Raw genomic sequence first — 21,571 nt, forward strand, 5'->3', positions numbered from 1 at the left:
ATGTGCGTGAGTATATGTCTTGCGTGGAGGTAAGTGTACCCATGTCATGCAATGCCCTTGGAGGTCAGAAAAGGGCATTGGATTCCCCTGAGACTGGAGTTATAGATGGTTATTAGTCACCATGTGGGTGCTAGGAATTGAACCTGGGGGTCTTCTGCGAACATCCAGTGTTCTTAACCACTGAGCCATCTCTCCAGCCCCAATAAATAAAATCAAAATAATAAATAAAATATTTTTTTTAAAAAAACCAAGTCATAGCTTTAGCCACTGAGCCCTTTTAATTTAGCTAAATATTGTAAAGAAAGAACCAGAGAAGAAAAATAGTCATCTCTATTTTCTTTAATAGGTTCTGAACGATCTGGAATGCCATGGAGTTGCTATATCGGAACAAAGTCGAGCAGAGCTGGAGCAGAAAATAGATGAAGCTAGAGAAAATATCCGTAAAGCAGAGGTAAAGTGGCAGCCAATTGTGACGTTCTGCCCAGTTCTAATCACAGTGTCACAGCTGTGATATGTACCTCTGAAACTAAGTTTCTACATATGTATTAAATTGAAGACCATGTCCCGTCTTTGTGTCCATAGGGGTATTTTTTTAAGGGTTTTTTACTTTTTTATGTGTATGAGTGTTTTACGTATGAGTGCCTGCAGCACTGAGAACAAAAACTCTGAACCTGCTATGAAAAGTCCACACTCACAAAACATTAAATAGCAAAAGAATTGTCACAAATTAGATGTTAAAGTTTTCATAAAGTAAGTAATAAATCAGTCAACTTAATGGTACAGAAATTGACATATTTATATTTAGAACCTAAAAAAAATAAATCTTCATGTGGAAGGTTCCTCAGATCAAGAGGCACGAACAAAGAGGCTGGAGAGATGGCTCAGTGATTAAGAGCATTGACTGCTCTTGTAAAGGACCCTAGTTTGCACATGGTGGCTAACAGTCATTAGTAACTCCAGTTCTAGGGGATCCAACATCCTCTTTTGGCCTCCATGGGCATTGCACGCATGTGGTGCACTTGTAAACATTCAGGCAAAACACTCATAAGTGTACAATAAAAACTGATGAATCAGCCGGCACACACCTTTAATCCCAGCACTTGGGAGGCAGAGGCAGGCCAGCCTGGTCTACATAGTGAGTTCCAGGACAGCTGGGGCTACAGAGAGACACTGTTTCAAAAAGACCAAAAAAAAAAAAAAAGAGAGAGAAACTGATGAATCAAAAAGAAATTAAGGCCTAGAGAGATGGCTCTGCAGTTAAAAGCACTGGCTACTCTTGTCAAAGACCTGGCTAGCAATTGACTATAACTACAGTTCCAGGGGATTCAACACCCTCTTCTAACCTTCATAGGCACTGCTTGACACCAGTGCACTTACATACATGCAAGCAAAACACTCATATACATAAAAATAAACAATTTTTTAATTAAACAAAAAGAAGGGCAAAAAACACACATAATAGTGGATTTTAATATTTTTTGAAGGCATGGACCTTTTAAGGGTTATGTGATAGCTGTGAAACCTCTTCCACAAAAAAGAACATATGCCAATGATGAATTCCCTCTGCCCTAGAAAGGGAAATCAAAATGAGAAGCAAGGATGTGGTAGAAAAGAAGGAGCACATAGGGCTGGAGAGAGGGCTCAGCAGTTAAGAGTACTGACTGCTCTTGCAGAGGACCCAGGTTCGATTCCCAGAACCCACATGGCGGCTATGAACCATCCTTAACTCCAATTCCAGAGGAACCTGAAGCCCTCTTCTGACCTCCGCGGCGTTGCATGACACAGGTGCACTCATGTACATGCAGGCAACATACTCATACACATAAAATAAAAAAATAAATAAAATATATTTAAAAAAGAAAAGAAGGAACACACAGAGTGTAGTTTGGCAGTTGGAAATGATAAAAGAGGATGGTACCAGCAAGGAAGTGCAGTTGTAGAAAGGATATAAACTAATTGTGGTTAAGGCCAGTTCACCCATCACTGCACCCATGTGCAAAGAAACCCAGGCAGACTCAAAAACAACCCACTGAGATTATGTTCTTATTAAGAAGGCACAGAAGCAAGGATTCTGAGCTCTATAAAGCACAGATGTGAAGTAGTCCACACAGAGAACCAGAGGAGCACTGAAGGGAAGGGGCTGTCAGGGCAGAGGTGGGGTTTACATTGAGTAGTGGTGAATAAGTAGTCTTTGATTACTGAGAGCAAAAGGAATAGCACACATTTGTGCCATGCTACCTCAAGAAGCAGAATTTGAACCAAAAGATGAAGATTGGAAGGAGACAGTTTTGAGTTTGGTGAGGAAATGTTTTTTCAGTGGTCAGATATATACCTCTGGGGACATAATGCAGTACTATACATGACAAAAAGATTTTAGGTGAGCCAGGTTCAGTGAGAGGCCATTTCTAAAATAAGTGGGCCTGGCGTGGTGGCCCACTTTAATCTCAGGCACTCTGGAGGCAGAGGCAGGTGGATCTCCTGAGAGTTACAGGTCAGCCAGGGATACATAGTAAGACTCTGTCAATAATGATAATAATGTATGTAATAAAGTATAATAATAAAATAATTGATAAAATGTAATAAAGTATAATTAAATAATAAAGCTGAACAGCTAGGCATAATTTAATGCCTCTCAGATAATGACTAGGTGTGCATAGAGTGCTTAAAGGACCGGAGACCAGAGAGAAGGATTTGATTAACTGCCCAAGGAAGGAGACTAGTTAGAAAAAGCTTCATAGAGAGGGTGGCAGGCATCACCAAGCATGCCTAGCAACCTGCATAGAAAGACTGGCATCAGCAGGGCATGAAAACACATGAGGTACTAAAGAAGTGTAGTGGTGTGGGAGCACATAGGGTATGGCAAGACATTGAAGGAAATATTTCCATCAAAGTGTGAACGATACTTTACTCCAGATTAAAAATTAATTTCTTTACTCAATAAGCAATCCAGAGTTGTGGAAGTTTAAAGAAGAGGAGTAACATGATCAAGCTGTTCACACACTGTAAAAGATGGATTATGAAGGGGAAAAATTCAGGGTTAAGAGAACGTTACCGAAAATGGATTTCAGGATGTTCTGAGCCACTCTTATTAGCAGAGAGAAGACGACTTTATGGCATTCTCATCTTTTCTTACTTGTAAGTTATGTTTGATGTACCATCAGTACTGTGGTCTTGCTGAGTAGTAGACTACATGTGCAGCATGCACAAGGACCTGAGTTCACTCTCCAGCATCTAAGTCAGTCAGTCGTCAGTCCGTTAGATACAAGTATGCCAATATGCCATCTGCCATTATCAAGGAGGCCCAGTTCTTGTGTGTACATTCCTCTCTTCTCTCACCTCTGTGTGTGAAAAACTAGAATCTAACAATTGCTGGTGAATATCGAGATTGTTAATAAGTGGGAAATAACCTAATTGGTATGAGGGGAAATTGCCTTGATCCAACCTTTTTGTTTTGTTTTCTTAGATAATTAAGTTAAAAGCTGAGGCCCGGCTGGACCTCCTGAAGCAGATTGGTGTTTCTGTGGACACATGGCTGAAGAGTGCCATGAACCAAGTAATGGAGGAGCTGGAAAACGAGCGGTGGGCCCGAGCTCCCCCTGTGACCAGCAACGGCACTCTACACTCGGTACGATTTCTTTTATTGGATGTGGTGCTGACTGGCCGTCACTATTGTGTGACTCTTCAGCCAAACCTAGTGAAAATTTAAGATAAAAGGTAGTGGTTTGAAGTGTCTTTTTTTTTTTTTTTTTTTCCCTTCAGTCTGTCACTTTAACTTAGTACAGGAAAGGGAAGAGAGAGGAGAAAACAATTTGTTAACATATTTTTAATGCAATGAAAAATATGTTATCAGTAATTGAGTTATAAGTGCCTGTGCCCCAGACTTATTATTCCAGTTATACAGTAAATATGCTTCTTAGCTGAAAGTAGCAGAATAGAAAAATGTGGTGTTTCTGAAATTCTCGGAAGTCTTTAGTGAAATGAACATCTACAGAGTTTTGAAATATCTTTGAAAATATAGGGTCAGTCAGTAAGGTGCTTACCTTGCAAGCATGAGGACCTAAATCCAGTCCTCAGAGCCTACATAAAAAAGCCAGGTGTAATCCCAGTGCTAAAGAGATAGAAATGGGCAGCCACCCAGCCTAGCAAGCCTAATCAGCTACTCCCTGGACAGTGAGAGACGCTCTCATCAAAGTGGATGGCATCTGAGGGATAATGCCCAAGGTTGGTTTCTGGCCCCCACATGTACCTGCGAGTATGTGTATGCTTGTGCGCACACACACACAAATGTAGGCTTAGTCTAAAGGTGCTGTTAGTCATCAGGCCTCTCCTATTCTCACAATAAGCCATTGTAGGTAGGACTTGACAGGGAATGCCAGCATACACACTGCTTCCTTACTTCAAGCACAGGGCACTTGCCACGCTGGTGTCTTCTAATCTAGCCTTAGTTTGTCATAGTGGAGACCTAGGTACCAAAAATGTTAATGATTTCCCAGGTACTACACAGGTGGGAATGTGATGCACACTGGTCAGACTAAAGTAATTCCTGTTGCCATCTCTCCTCTCTCTACTCATTACTCTGTTTTTCTTTTTTTGCTTCTTTCTTTGTTTTGTTTTTGTTTTTGTTTCTTTTCTTTTATTTCTTTCTTTCTTTCTTTTTTTTTTTTTTTGAGACAGGGTCTCCCTGTAGCCCCCCCCATCAGGCCTAGAACTTTCTATGTAGACCAGGCTGGCCTCAAACTCACATAAATCTGCCTGCCTCTGCCTCCCAAGTGCTAGGATTAAAGGCATATGCTACCACACCAGGCTTGTTTTGATATTTTAAAATGTTTTATTTTTATTTTATGTATATGAGTGTTTTGCCTACATGTATAGACATATACAATATCCACATGCATGCAAATTCACAGAGGCCAGAAGAAGGCGTCACATCCCCTGGAACTAGAGTTACAAATGGTTGTTAGCTACCATATGGGTGCTGGGAACTGAACCCAGGTCTTCCAGTGCTCTTAACTTTTGAGCCATCTCTCCAACCCCTTGTTTGTTTTCTTAATGGTATTTATCAGTCTCTGTTTCTCTTTTGCTTATTATCCATGTCTTCTTCTCTGGAATGTAATTGCCATGTGTTCCTGGTTCCTGCTCCACACAGCAAAATGCCTGGTATACAGTAGATACTCAGTAGGTATTTGTTGAAGGAAGAACTGAGTGGTTGAATGGAAGGGCAGAATAGTGGTAAATTAAAATTAGTGTACTTCTTTTTTTGCTCTTACCCCCTACCTCAGGGTCTCCCTGTAGTCCCAGTTGGTCTGGAATTTGCTATGTAGACCAGACTGGCCTCAAATTCACAAAGATCCTCCTGCCTCTGCCTCTGCCTCTCAAGTGCTGGGACTAAAGGCATGTTCTACCATGCCTGGCTATTAGTGTTCCTCTTTAATGCTTATGCCCTTCATATGTTAGGTATTATTCTTACATAGATTGGCCATAGTTTTAAAACATGCCTGCAAGTTTTGTCAGTTTTTTTACATAGCATTCTGATTTTCCAATGGGAATATATTTCCAAATTTATATATGTATGTGTATATATATATATATAATTTTTATTTCTATGTGTATGAGTATTTTTGCCCGCGTGTAAATAAGTACATCATGTGCATGATGAGGACATCGGATCCCTTGGAACTGGAGTTATGGACAATTGTTAGCCACCTTGTGAGTGCTGGGAACTGAACCTGGGTCCTCTGCGAGAGCCCCTGGTATTCTTAACTGCTGAGCCATCTCTCCAGTCCCCATTTACACACTGAAAAGAATTGTATGGGCATGCACATTTTAAGGTAAAAAACAGTCTGTTAAAGGTTTATTTTTATTGATTTCACTATTAATGATAATCTGGGTTGGGTGATTAGGACACACATTATACACTTTGGGGTTAGAAGAGCTTGTCCTTGTCATTGAAGTAGAGATGCTACATCTTCCTACCATGTCTAAGTATCTGCTTTATGTTGTTCCAATGCACAGTCTATGATGACAGCAAATTCCAGGCACAAACTTGCTTTGAGCTCTCCAGCAGCCCTGCTTCCACTCAACCAAACCTGCAATTTACTGTCCTTGGGCTAACACCTTTCCCAGCTGATCACCTGAACAGACATATGTCACCTGATTTTTGCTTCTTTTTGGACATATTACAGATGAGCACAACTTGGTCTCTCCAGTGTTTACCAGCTGGGAGAGTAGACAGACCTTTATAGATCTTAGTGGTACATGGCAGTATATGAATAGGCTGCTGTGTGGCACACTTGGAAGTTGCTTACTTCTCATTGATCAGCACACCTTGGAAAAAGTCACTCAAAAGTCACCCCTCTCTGGATTTCTTAGGGAATACTAAATTAACTGACTCTAAGATCCTCTCTAATCCCCAAATCTCCTGATCCTGTGACATGCTATCAGAAAATGTCAGTACCAGTTAGGGAAGAGTTTGCCCCATGAGGAAAATGTCATTTGAAGTAGCCCTTGATGGATTTTAATAAGAGTTAAAGCAGTGCTGGAAAGACAGCTCTGCAGTTAAGAGCACTGGCTGCTCTTCCACAGGATTAGGATTCAGTTCCCAGCACCCACATGGCAGCTAACAATTGTTCATAACTCCAGTTCCAGGGGATCCAGTGCCCTCCAAGGGCATTGCACGTACATCATGCACTTACATACATACAGGCAAAACACTCATACACATAAAATAAAAATAAATTAATTTCAAAAGAAAAAAGAGAATGAAAAAGATAATGCCTAGGGACTTCCAGGCATGAGATCATCAGGATGTGTCAGACTCTGGAAAATGGCATTCTGCAGTCTCATCTAACCTTTTCCTCCCCTCTAGCCAGTCTTAGAAAGCTTGTGCATTCCCTTTCAGCTTAGAGGTTGTATTTTATGGAAAATCTACCAATTGTGTTAATATAGGAAAGCTAGAATCACAAAATAGCTTGATAAGGCCCCAGTATTTATTTAAATGTACATATTTATATTTTTTTAGATTTTTAAAAAAGATTTTAATTATTATTTTTATTTTATGTGTGTGAGTGTATAGATTGCATGTATGTAAGTACATCTGTGTCTTGTAATGTCTACAGAGGTCAGAAGAGGACATCAGATCCCCTGGAACTAGAGTTGTTAGCTTCCATGTGGGTGCTGGGAACTGAACCTGGGTCCTTTACAAGAACAGCCAGTGCTCTTAACCACTGAGCCATCTCTCCAGCCCCCAGATTTATTATTTTTATCATTACATATGTGCATGTGTGTGTGTGTGTGTATTTTACCTGCATGTAAGTGTATCTGTGCATGCAATACCTAAGGATGCCAGAGGAGAGCATCAGATTGAGCAACCCTGCTGGGACTTGAACCCATGTCCTCTGTAAGAGCAGTAAGTACTCTTAACCACTGAGCTGTATCTCCAGCCCCCTAGCCTTCTTTTAAATGACATTGAAATCATTTACAGAGGTTTGTATCCCTTCACAGAGACAGCTAGCAGCTAAGGAACTTGAAACAGAAATACACATTCTTGTGACCAAATATTTTTTCCATTGTAGATGCCAACAAAAGCATTAGTCATCTGGAAAACATGATTAATTTTACTGTTAGATATTAACGGTATTTTCTAAAAAGTGCCTTATGGAAGATGAATGTTTTTAAATGGTATAGTCTATTTGCCTTAGATGTTAACTCTGCCTTCTGTCTTATGTTGTCATACAAAATATAGGATTGGGAGGAGCAAAGAAGAGTGTAGTGTGACCCTATTTAAAAAGAGAAAATCACAGGACAAAGTGGCACATGCCTTTAAATCCAGCACTTGGGGGCAGAGGCACATGGATCTCTGAGTGTGAGGCTAGCCTGATCTACATAAAGATTTCCAAGCCACCCAGTGAGACTCTGCCCCCACACACACACAAAAAGAAAGAAAGAAAAGAAAAAGAGAGCATCTACTGTTGTCTATTTCATTGTTGGATAATTGGAGACTATACATGGCTACATGAGGCTGGGTTACTGACAGTGACCCATGAGCCTTTAAATAGCTCATCCCTCCCTTCTCCTACTTTCTTGCCTTCTCATGCCCAAAACTCATACCCAGTTTACAGTCTTACCTTTGAAATTATAGTAATTATCATAATTAAGTTAATTTTGCATATTTTTTCTAATATTCTTTATCACTGGATAATCTTCATAATCATCCTCTTAGAATCTGTGTGGTCATTTTATGTAACATTTTCATACATTTGATCATCCATCTAACTGGGTTTCAAATTCATGGATTCAACCAACCACAAATCTAAAATTTTTTTTAACTGCATATGAGCCAGGCTTGGTGGCACATGCCTTTAATCCCAGCACTCAGCATGAGACAGAAGACAGAGTTAACACCTAAGTATAGCTCTGTAAGACAGGTGGATCTCTGTGAGATTGAGGCCAGCCTGCTCTATATAGTAAGTTCAAGGCCAGCTGGAGCAACAGGAAGACCCTGTCTTAAAAAACCCAAAACAAACAAAAACAATTGCTACCATATTACCATAAATTACCTACCATATACAGACTTTTTAAAAAATATTTTATTTTTATGTGTATGAGTATTGCCTGCATATATGTAAGTGCAACTGTGTCATGCAGTGCCCGCAAGGACAGAAGAGGCCATCGGATCCCCTGGAACTGGAGCTTACGGACAGTCGTTAGCTGCCATGTGGGTGCCGGCATTCAAACCCGGGTCTTCTGCAAAAACAACCAGTGTTGGTTGTTCTTACGCTGAGCCATCTCTCCAGCCCCCATACACAGACTTTTTTCTCTGACAAGTATTCCCCAAACATGTATACAATATAGCAACCATTTATATAGCATTTGCATTCTATTAGATAATAAAAATTATGTTAGAAATATATGGGAAGATATGCATAAGTATATTTTAATACTACACTTTTATATAAGGAACCTGAGCATCCATGGAATTTGGTATCCACAGGGCACCCTAAAACCAGTCCTCCTTGGATACCAAGAAACAACTAAATTTCTTCCACCACCACCACCACCCCCCATTTTAGGGGTTGTTTTCTGTAATACAAATTCTCAGATGTAGGATCAAATAGGAAAATAGGATCTTCATTTGATACTGATATTGATTTTATTTTTGTTTTTATTCTTTCTATTCTTTCTTTTTCTTTTTTCTTTTAATCTTTTTGAGGCAGGGTCTCTGTAGCCTCAGCTAGCCTAAAAATCACTATATAGACCAGGCTGACCTTAAACTCACAGAGATCTGTCTGCCTCTGCCTCCCGAGTGCTGGAATTTAAAGGCATGCGCTACCACTCTCAGCTTGAACCCTTTTTTTAAATATATATTTTTACTTTTTTATTTTGTGTGTATGAGTGTATTGCCTACATGTATGTAAGTGCACTCATGTCATGCAATGCCTGCAGAGGTTGGAAGAGGGCATTGGATCCCCTGGAACCAGAGTTATGGACAGTTGTTAGCACAGTGTGGGTGCTGGGAACTGAACCCAGGTCCTCTTCAAGAGCAGCCAGTGCTCTTAACCACTGAGCTTTTTATTAGATTTTCTGACTATAGCTGACAATGTTCATATGACTTCCCCATATTCAGCCACTTCCCCCCTAACTATTGTACTAAGACAGTCTGGTGTCTGCTTTCTTGTGCAGCCTTCCTACGAGTCTGACATTTGCATAATTGCATAGAAATAAATCCTGACGCAGTCAACTTGAGGATTGTGCTAAATAACATGGTTGCCAGGCAAAGAGATTAACATTTTTAAACTTTGAAATAGAACTTGATCTTTAGCTTCTCCATACTAATAGCTTCTGCAGTCTATTGGATTTTTTTTTTTAATATGAAAAAGTGTTTTTTGACTTAGGTTAATCTCAATTGAAAGAATGGGAATCTGGAGGGATGGCTCAGTAGTTAAGAGCACTGGCTGCTCTTGCAGAAGACCTGGGTTCTGTTCCCAGCACCCGTCTGGCGACTAACAACCATCTGTAACTCCAATTCCAGAAGATCCAGCACCCTCTTCTCTTCTCCAAGGGCACCGCCCAACAGGAGTGCACTTACATACGTGCAGGCATAACACTCATACACATAAAATAAAAGTAAATAAATAAGATATTTTTTAAATAAAGAATAAATTTCTATAATGAAACAAATATAAACTGTTATAAGCAAGAATGTACCTGCAAAAACCCTCAGTTGCTTTCATATACACAGTACTTACAAATGTGCAGTGGTCTTTTTATTGACCTAAGCTCCATACTCAAAAAGCCCACACTTCTAGTGAAACTGACATTTCAGATTTCTAGTGAGGTCAGTTTAATTCAATGCAATAAGTGTGTATTGAGCTAGCTCTTCTCATAAGACCCTTTGCCAGGTGCTGACTATGTATGAGTTAGTGTCTACAGATTAAGGGAACCCATCTCAGTTGCCAAGACCAAAAGAGAGACTGAAATTTTTTACCTCTGAGACAAGTATCACCAGCCATACTAATACATTGTTTGACTTTCAGTGTAGCCATAATATGTTATCAGTCCTAATGGGTCTATAGAATGTAGAGGAAATGGGACTATTTTGTTGAAGAATGTCTGCATTCCCATATTTATCACAATAATAGTCACAAGAGTCAAGTTTGGGAATCAGCAGATGGATAAATTTTTTTAATGTGGTTTATACACAAGGGAATAAGATTCAGCTATTTAAAAGATTAAAATCTTGGGCTGGAGAGATGGCTCAGCGGTTAAGAGCACTGGTTGCTCTTAGCTGGGCGAGGTGGCACATGCTTTAGTCCCAGCACTCAGGAGGCAGAGGCAGGCGGATCTCTGTGAGTTCGAGGCCAGCTGGGGCTACAGGGAGACCCTGTGTCAAAAAGACCAGGCTGGTCTTGCAGAGAACCCTGGTTCAATTCCCAGCATCCACATGGCAGCTAACCATTCATAACAACCATCCCCTTCAGTTCCAGGGGATCTGATGCCCTCTCCTGACCTCTCAGGATATTAAATGACACTGGTGCACTTACATACAAGCAGGCAGTACACTCATACACATAAAATAAAAATAATGAACAAAATATTTTAAAAATAATGAAATCTTGTTGTTCATAACAACATGTATGAGCCTGAAGAATAGTGAAATAAACAAGGCACAAAAGGGCAAGTGTCAAATGATCCCAGTCATATATAGAATCTAAAATGTTCATTTGTGGGCTGGTGAGATGGCTTAGCTTAGTGGGTATGGGTGCCTACCTCCAAGCCTGATGACTTGAGTTCAATCCCCAGGGCCCAAAAAGAAGAAAATTCAGTTGTTCCCTTACCTCTACACATTCACCATGGCATGCAAGTGCATGCATGCACGCATATGTGCACACACATGTGTAAATATGTGATAAAAAACAGTTGACCTTGGGACTGGAGAAATAGCTCAGCAGATAAGAGCACTGGCTACTTTTATAGAGGACTCAGGTTCAGTTCTCAGCACCCACATGGTAGCTAATAACTGTCTATAGCTCCAGGTCCAGAGGATCTGACACCCTCTCCCATCCCCTGCAGGCATTAATTACATGCATGAGTACACATATATATGCAGGTAAAACACTCATACACATAAAATAAAAATAATTTTTTTTTGGAGCTGAGGACCTAACCCCGGGTCCTGTGCTTGCTAGGCAAGTGCTCTACCACTGAGCTAAATCCCCAGCCCCAATAAATTATTTTTTAAAGTTGAACTTGGCTTGGTGGCACATGCCTTTAATTCTAGCACTCAGGAGGCAGAGGCAGGAAGAGCTCTGTGAGATAGAGGCAACCCTGAATAAGAAGTTCCAGGCCAGCTGGGGCTACAGGGAGACCTTATCTCAAAAAGAAAAAAAGGTTGATCTCATAGGAGTAGAGAGTTGAATGGTGTGTTTCCCAGAGGCTGGAATGGTTAGGAAGCAGAGATGATTGATCAAATGACATAATCAGTTAGATGGTAGGAATAAATCTCAAAAAAATCTATTGTGCAACAAAGTAACTATAGTTAATGGTGGCATATTTATTTTATTCTTCCCAACTCTTGAACAAATATTTCTGATGTTTATTACATTCTTGAAAAATATTAAGGAAAGCAGATATTATGTGATCTCACCACAGAAATGTGTGGTTATTTAAATAGTGTACTTACATCTGAATTTACTAGACTATCTATCAAAAATGGTAATAAGTTAGGTATTGTGACACACACCTGTAACCTCAGCTACCTGAGAAGCTAAGGCAGGAGGATGATGAGTTTTGGGCCATCCTGGGCAACCAAAAGAAAACAAAATGACCAAACAAAAAAGGAAATTATATTTACCTTTAAGCACTGGAATTATAATTATCAATTTTATTTTGTGTGTAGTGAATGTTTTTAGGAAATTAAGTTATGAATTCATAGTTTTAAAAAATTTATGCTTCATCAATTATGATTTCTGTTTCTACAAAATCAAAAATTTTAAGTGGGTTGAGTGAGAAGGGGTTCATGAGCTCTCCTAGCTGAGGCACTATGGACAACTGAGGCATTGATGGCTTCTGGAGGAGGGAAAGTCAGTTTTCTTTGAGTGTGGCTCCCTGTAGGTCAACAAGGCTCCAATGGATGGCCCTCTACCCAGGAATATGATAGCACAAATTGGTACAGTGGGTTATTAAAAACAAAGAAAGAAAAAGAACACAAAGTTTGGGGGGGGGTAGAGGGGTGGGGGTGGATCTGAGAGGAGATGCCCAGCATCTCTGTTTTCCGCTGTTACTCTGCAGTCTGAACTCTAGCCACTGTGGCCTTCCTGAACTCCCAGCTCCACCTCCTCAGGTCAGGGCCCACCATCCTCGGCCCAGCCTCCTCTTCATGTCTCACCCTGGAACCTTTTTCCGACAGTAAGTTGAGCAAATCGTTCCCATGTCCCAGGCACCACTGTCTTTCACTGCTTGGTGACCCAAGTCTTAAATTTTTTCATATATTTTAACAAGTTTTCTGAAATTTATTACATTTATCTATTTTTGAAGGGGAGCACATGCCTCATTGTGTATGTGGAGGCCAGAGGACAGCTTGTGGAAGTTGGTTCACTTCTTCTACCATGTGAGTCCCTTGCCATCACTGCATCCTTCCGGTCCCTTCTGTGAGAAACAAAACATGGACCTAAAGAGAGGAAGGGAAAGGAATGCTTAGTATCGGCCCATGCTGGCAAGATAAAATCCTTTGGACTAATTCCCAGTACCAAAGCACGGCACATGTTAGCATTCCATATATGTTTTTGGAAACTTGTTCTACCCTCATTTTTATAAAGGTTTGAATATTTTGTTTTATTTTCTGTAATACCCTCATTAAAATGTCTGTACAACCTCTGCAGAATGTGCAAGCAAGGTCTTCTAAATATATAAAAATACATTTAGGGACTGGAGAGATAACTCTGCTTAAGAACACGTGCTGCTTTTATACAGGACCTGAATTCCTAGGACACACATCAGGCAGCACACAACTGCCTATAACTTTCAACTCCAGGGGATCCAGTGCCTTCTTTTAGCCTCTGAGGGCACCCCCCAACATACATAAATAAACAATAAATCTTTTTTTTTAAATATTATTTTTATTTTATGTGTGTGTATTGCCTGCATGTAGGTAAGTGCACCCTTGTCATGCAATGCCCAAGGAGGACAGAAGAGGCTGTCGGATCCCCTGGCACTGGAGTTATGGGCAGTTGTTAGCTGCCATGTAGGTGCTGGGATTCGAACCTGGGTCTTCTACAAGAACAGTCTGTGTTCTTAACTGCTGAGCCATCTCTCCAGCCCGTTTTTAAATCTTTTAAAAAGAGGAGAGTCAGTTTTAAAACATTTGTCATAATTACTCAAGAGAAATCATTTATTCCATTACAAAGTGAAACTTAATGTTAAAGGTACCTGTTCTTTGGCTTATTGCACCCAGGACTTCTAGCCCTCCTCTTAGGCACCTCTCCCTTCTCCATAAACCCTCTGCACTGAACATTTGTGTGGAAATTCTTTGCTTAGATTGTGTGAGCAGCCAGACAGAAACCATGTCTTTCATTTCATACATAACAAAGCCTAGCATAATGTTCAACATACAGAAGGATAACCCTCAAATCTGATACTTGAGTTAGCTAATAGTTCTGCTGTTAAGTCCCAATTTGGGACTGTCCAAACATTGATGTCTTTGTATTTTTTTAAAGATTTATTTTTATTTTATGTGTATTAATGTTTTGCCTGCATGTATATAAGTGTACCATGTGTATGCAATTCCCACAGAGGCCAGAAGAGGACATTAGATCCCCTGGAACTAGAATTATAAACAGTTGTTAGCTACCATGTAGTTACTGAATATCAAACCCAAATCCTCTGCAAGAGCAGCCAGTGCTCTTAACTGCTGAGCCATCTCTGGTCCCCTCTTTGTATATTTTATTAGGAAAAAAAAAAGTCACCATAAGAGTGCTTACATGTAGAAAGAAACCTTTATTTTTTATTTTTATTTATTTTTTTTTTGAGACAGGGTCTCCCTGTAGCCCCAGCTGGAACTCACTATGTAATCCAGGCTGACCTTGATCTGCCTGCCTGTGCCTGCTCCCTTCCTTCCTTCCTTCCTTCCTTCCTTCCTTCCTTCCTTCCTTCACTTTCTTTCTTTCTTTCTCTTTCTTTCTTTCTTTCTTTCTTTCCTTTTCCTTTCCTCCTTTCCTTTCCTTTCTTTTTCCTTCCTTCCTTCCTTCCCCTCCTTCCCCTCCTCCTTCTTTCTCTCTCTCTTTCTCTTTCTTTCTTTCTTTCTTTCTTTCTTTCTCCATAGTGTCAGTACCTCTTAACGGGTGCATCGCACTTTTATTTTTTTGACAAAGTCTCACTCTGGGCCAAGTGTAGTGGCTCATGCCTTTAATCCCAGCACTTGGGAGGCAGAGGCAGGTGGATCTCTGTGAGTTCAAGGCCAGCCTGGTCTACATAGTGAGTTCCAGGACAGCTGGGGCTACAGGGAAACCCTGTCTCAAAAAGACCAAAAAAAAGTCTCACTATGTATCCCTGGCTGACCTGAAACTGGCTTTTAGACCAGGCTGGCTTTGATCTCACAGAGATCCACCTGCCTCTGCCTTCTGAATGCTGGGCTTAAAAGCATGTGTCACTATGCCTGACTCTTCACTGGATTTTTAGTTTAAAAGTAAGCACATTATTCCAGAAGTTTTAAAAGGCAACCTGTCTTCCTGTCAGATATTTATGCTGATAAAAATCTTATAGTAACTAAAGTATAGATAGTACTCTAGGTAAATGCATACAAATCTAACTTTTTTAAAACACAGAACTATTTTAATCTTTCCACTACAGTGGGTAATACATCTAGAAACATGAATAAAATTAATTTTCAGCAGGTATGGTGGCACATGCCTTTACTTTCAACAGTCAGGAGACTGAAGCAGGAAGATCACAAATTCAAGGCCAGCCTAAGCTACATAATGAGACCCTGCCTCAAAAATATATTGCCCCCTGTGTGAAATTCAGAAGAGAGACTATACCTTTCATTTATATATGGTAAAATATACTTGTTTATTATTTCTTAAGTATACAGTTCTGAGGTGTTCAATAACATTCACATTGCTGTGGAATCATCCTCACCATCTAGCTTCAGTAGTTTTCATATTAAAAAGGTAAAACTATTCTAGCTGGGCCTGGTGGCTCTCACCTGTAATCCTAGCACTCAAAAGGCAGGAGCAAAGGATTGCAATTTGGAGACCAGCCTGGGATATATAATAAATTCCTGCTGGAAAACATAATAAGACTATCTGAAGTAAACAACAGAATGAAAACTGTACCTGTAAAACTCTGTGCCTATGCTGGGCATAGTGATGCACACCTTTAATCCCAGCACTCAGGAGACAGAGGCAGAGGCAGAGTTCAAGGCCAGCCTGATCTACATAGTGAGTTCCAGGCCATCTGGAGCTACAGGGAGACCCTTTCTCAAAAAAGGTTAAAAAAAAAAAAAAAAAAACCCTCTGTACCTGTTAAACTCCCACGAGCCACCTTCAGTCCCAACAGATGCCATCCAGCTTTATGACTTTGATTACTCTATATACTTCATGGAAATGGAATCAGTATTTTTTTTGATTGGTTTACTTCATTCTGCACATCTTCAAAGTGTATCCAGTTAGTAGCATGTGTCAGCATTTCCATTCCTTTTAAGACTGAGTCATACTCTACTACACGTATGTTACTCATTTCACTTAGCTAGTCCCGCTGGTGGAACTTGGGTTGCTGCCTTTTAGCTCTTGTAATATTGCTACTGTGAGCACTGCTTTACAAACATCTGTTCAAGTCCACGCTTTCAGTTCTTTTAGGTATGTATACCCAGGGGAATTTCTGGATTTTATGTAATTCTATCTTTAATTTATTGAGGGAACATCATGCTGTTTTCCATAGCAGCTGTGCCATTTTACAGTCCTACTACTGTAGGACTGTAAAGGATTCCAGTTTTTCTGCATCTATACTGGCAGTCTTTTCTGTTTTCTTGTTGATGAAGAGCCTAATGAATATGAAATAGTATCTCATTGTTGGGTTTTGGTTTATTTTTTATTATTTATGTTTGGTTTGGGGGTTGTTGCTTACTTGTTTAACTGTTTTGGGGTTTCATGTAGCTCAGGCTGGCCTTGAATTCATTATATATCCAACAATGCCCTTGAACTCCTGATCATCCTGCCTTCACCTCCCAGGTGCTGAGATTACAGCCATGCACCTCCCAGTCTCACTCTGTAACCCATGCTAGCCTAAAAGTGAATGCAGTTCTCCTCCCTCAGTCTCCTGAGCATTGGACATGATCCACCACACCTGGCTTCATTGTGGGGCAAGCAGGTTGGTTGGTTTTGTTTTTGACACAGTTTCTTGTACCCCATTCTGGCCTCAAATTTACCATGTGGCAAATAATAAATAATACATACATACATACATACATACATACATAAATAGTTAAGTAAATATAAAAATAATCAAACCTTGAACTTCTGATCCCCCTGAGTGTAGAATTACAAGCATGCACCACCACACTAGTTCGGTGCTAGGATGGAATCGTGCAGTCCAGGCAAGCTGTATCCCAGCCCCTCATTTTGGTCTGGCTTGCATTTTCCTAATGAGTAGTGATAATGAACTCTTTTCATGTACTTGTTAGCTGTTTATGTCTCTTCTTTGGAGAAATGCCTGTTCAGGTCTTCTGCCTATTTTTAAACATTTTTAGTTGTGTCTTTTTGTTGAGTCTTTATACATCCCAAATATCAATTTCTTATCAGATGTATGATTTTTCATGTATTTCCTCTCATTCTTTGGGTTGCCTTGTCACTCTTATCCTGTGATAATCTTTTTATTCTTATTGTGTATGATTCTGTGTAATATCTAAGAAATTATTGCCAAATTCATTATTTTGAAGTTTTTTCTTCATGTTTTCTTCTAAGAGTTTAATAATTTTAGCTGCTTTTTTTTTGTTAAGATAGAAGGTCTCTCTTACACTAAAACCACTTTCTAGCCCAGGCTGGCCTCAAACTCATGGTCCTGCTGCCTCAGCTCCCAGGTGCTGGGACCTGAGATTACAGTGTGTGTCATCATATACAGGTAACATTTTAGCTCTTATGTTTAGGTCTGTAATCCATTTGAGTTGATTTCTGTTTATGATGTAAGGTAAGATTTTTTTTGCATGTGAATTTCTAGTTTTCCTAGCTGTAGTTCTTGAAAAACTGGTCTTTGTCCATTGAATGGTCCTAGTACCTTTGTTGAAAATAATTTAGCCATATATGTGAGGATTTATTTCTGAGCTTTCCTTTTTATTAGTAGTAATATATTTTTAGTTACCATACAAAATACTAGGTTTCATTCTGACATTTTCATGTACATATTATCATAATGACTTGTTACCATCCCTACCACCCCCTTCTGTACCCTACGCCTGAACCTCTTGTTCCCTCCTCAGGATCTCCCTTCTACTTTATCTCTGAGCTTTCTGTTCCTTAACTTTTTATGCTTATTTATTTGGGTGGGCACAGGCACCATGGTGTGTGTGTGTGTGTGTGTGAAGGCCAGAGGACAACTTGCAGAACAACTTCTGTCCTACCACCATGTGATCAAACTCAGGTCATCAGGTTTAGTAGCAAATGCCTTTACCCTTAGAGCCATTTCATCCTCCCTCTCTGAACATTTTTAAAAATTCTAATTTTGAATTATGTATATATGTGGGTGGGTTATGTATACACAAGTGCCCACAGAGTCCAGAAGAAGATGTCATCTCCTGGAGCTGAAGTTACAGGTGGTTGTGAACTTCCCTATATGGGTGCTGGGAACCAAACTCCTATCCTCTAGAAGAGCAGAACAAATTCTTAACCACTAAACCATCTGTCTAGCCTCTCCCTGACTCATTTGTGATGGATGGTATTTATCTGTAATATAGATTATTTAAATATTCCCCTGTTGAAGGGCAGATAGCTTGTGTCCAGGGTTTTGCTACTACATGCAGTATTACAGTGAACATTTTAGAAAATAGTCTTACAGTACTTTTATTTTTCTGCGAGACAGTCACAAAATTGGAACTACTAGATGAATTTGTTATGTTTTAGTTTTAGGCAGTATATTTTCTTTTTTAAAGTGATAAACATACTCCTATTGTTATTTAAGATTCTCCAATGTCTATCACTAACAGAACACTCCATCTTAATTCTACTGTAGGTCATGGTTTGAGCACTGCAGTAGGCAGTATATTTTCTAAAAACTGTGTGGATTTACATTTCTACCTGCCACAGATAAAAGACTGTTTCTTGCATCTTGGTAGCATGTAGGAATCTTTAATGTTTTTTCATGTTATCAGTTAAAAATGGTAAGAAGCTTTTGTCAGTTAGCATTTAACAGCAAAAAGGGAAAGAATAGTGATAAACTACTTCCTATATATTTGAAAGGGTAGGTTGGTTGGTTGTGTGACAGGGTCTGTGTAGCTGAAGCTCTTGAATTCCAACCCTCCAGCCTCCATCTCCCAAATACTTAGATTACATGTATGCACCACTAAAACATTTTACATTTTTTTATGCCCAGCCCAACCCAGCCCAGCTCTTTAGCCATATTTTAAATTATTTTATTTTATTTATCATTATTGCATGGGGAGTAGCACAAATATGCCATCGTGTGTATATGGAGGTCAGAGGACAATCTTTGGGAAGCCAGTTCTCTCCACCATGGGATCTGCTGATCAAACTCAGGTCATCAGGTTTGCATGGCAAGTACTTTCACAAAACCCTCAACTTAGTATTTAACTTTTTTTTTTTTTAAGTCAGAGTCTCTCTATAGCCCCAGCTGATGACTTGGAACTCATTATGTAGAACAGGCTGGCCTCAGTTTCACCAAGATCCACCTGCCTCTGCCTCCTGAGTGCTGGGATTAAAAGCATGCATCACCATGCCCAACCCCAGCATTTTACTTTTTTTTTTTTATGTGCATGAGTATATTGCTTGCATGTGTGTAAGTACATCTGTCATGCAGTGCTCGTAAAGATCAGAAGAAGGTGTCGGATCCCCTGGAACTAGTGTTAGGCCAGTTGTTAGCCACCATGTGGGTGCTGGGAATTGAACCTGGGTCCTCTGCAAGAGCAGTCAGTGCTCTTAACCACTGAGCCATCTCTCCAGCCCCAGCATTTTACTTTTGATTAAATATAATTCTCTTGGGTCTAGACAGATGGCTCAACTTTTAAGAGCACTGGCTACTCTTGCAGAGAACTGGGAATTGGTTCCCAGCACCCACATGGCAGCTAACAACCATCACTAACTGCAGTTCCAGGGGATCTAACACCCTCTTTTGTCCTCCATGGCATTGCATGACACAAATGCATTTGCATACAGGCAGGTAATACACTCATACACACAAAATAAAAATAAAATTCCTTAAAATTAAAATAATTCTCTTGTCTTTTATAATATGAAAAATGCAAGTGAGAGTAATCATTTCTGTGTGCAATTGAATAAATGAATTAATATTTTGAAGCAGTTAGATTTTAAATATTTTTCCTGTTTTCTACCATTTTTATGAAATAAGCAAACTAACCAATGGCTTCTAATTTTTCCTAGCTTACTGCAGATACGGAAAGAGAAGAAGGAGAAGAACTTGAAGACAATATGGATGTTTTTGATGACAGCAGTTCCAGCCCTTCTGGCACCTTAAGAAATTATCCACTCACGTGCAAGGTTGTTTATTCCTACAAGGTTTGTGTTTTCCAATATATCAGTGTTAGAAAAATGGTGATAAATCTGGGGCTGACTATGTCTGCTCATGCTGTGCCTGGCATAAAGTTGTTTGGAAAATAGCAGAAGCAACATAACAGTGGTGAAGAGTTTAGGCTCTAGCATCCAATGCTCAGATTAAAATCCTGTCTCTGCTGCTTCTAGCTTTCCATCCTTACATAGTCTGTAAACCTGTTTTTAAATCTTTATCATAGGACAATACTTTAGGCTTACTGTGAAGACCAGGTAAAAAATAACTTCCAAAGCAAAGCACTGAGCATCCCCTCAGTTTTCACTCACAAGAGCCCACACGCTGCTTGACATAGACTCTCCATTAGGATGACCCTCAAGATTGATACCAAAGGAAAATTTTTTACAGAGTAGTTTTTAGAACTTTGCCTTTCCTCATCCTAATATAGCCATCCCTTGCTAGCCATGTGAAGCAAGGACTTAGATCCACAATTTCCAAATCTGGCTTGGTATACTAGCTTTTAATCTTTCTCACTTCTGCCTTCATTTTCCATTAACTTTTTTTGTCTTTTTGAGACAGGGTCTCCCTGTAGCCCCAGCTGTCCTGGAACTCACTGTGTAGACCAGGCTGGCCTTGAACTCACAAAGATCCTGCCTGCCTCTGTCTCCCAAGTGCTGGGATTAAAGGCATGCATCACCATGCCCAGCTCCATTAACTTTTTAAAAAGGCTTTTTGAGACAGAATCTCACTCAGAATCCTATGATAGCCTTGAACTCACTCCTGTTGTGTAGCCCAGGCTGGCATCAAACTCGTGATCTGATGTTCTCATTTCCCTGCTGTTGTTATTACAGGCATGCACCACTATACCCAGCTATTTTCTATCAATCTTTACACAGCCCTAAGTCAACTTAGTTTTAATTTCCCAGTTGTTCTTTCTCTACCTACCCTTAATACCCATTAGCCAGTCCTGTTGAGTCCACCTCCAAAATTTGTTCTGAATCTGACCTAGCAAGAGAGTACTTTTGTGTCCTGGGCTGAAGAGGTGGCTTAGCGGTTAAGAGCACATGCTGCTCTTGCAGAGGACCCTAGTTCAGTTCCCAGCATCCACGGTGGGTGGCTGGCCACTGTGACTCCAATCCCAGGGGATCTGATGCCTTTGGTATCAAGGGTAACTGCATTCATGTGCACACACCTGTAGGAAACCAGGATGCCAGGCCCTAGGGTGAGGTGAACCTAAAACTTATAGGTCCAGGCTGCATTCTCTGCTAAAGGGAGGGGCACTGAAAACAGTGGCTCTGATAATCCCTGCCTTGCAAAACACTGTTGGGCTGGCAGGAGGAAGCGGCCT

General features: G+C 40.1%; 1 protein-coding gene across 3 annotated transcripts in view; it reads left to right on the plus strand.

Annotated features, from left to right (window-relative positions):
- Positions 1–21,571, plus strand: part of Fchsd2 (FCH and double SH3 domains 2) — a 222,199-nt gene that overhangs the window by 188,751 nt on the left and 11,877 nt on the right. For all 3 annotated transcript variants that reach the window (XM_017803071.2, XM_017803070.2, XM_008852729.3), the window contains 3 exons: positions 347–451; positions 3,464–3,625; positions 20,100–20,234. In XM_017803071.2, the coding sequence (XP_017658560.1) occupies positions 347–451; positions 3,464–3,625; positions 20,100–20,234 (402 nt within the window). The remainder of the gene's footprint in view (positions 1–346; positions 452–3,463; positions 3,626–20,099; positions 20,235–21,571) is intronic.

This window comes from Nannospalax galili, unplaced genomic scaffold (genome assembly GCF_000622305.1).
Source record: "Nannospalax galili isolate Female #2095 unplaced genomic scaffold, S.galili_v1.0 scaffold686, whole genome shotgun sequence".
Taxonomy (NCBI): Eukaryota; Metazoa; Chordata; class Mammalia; order Rodentia; family Spalacidae; genus Nannospalax; species Nannospalax galili.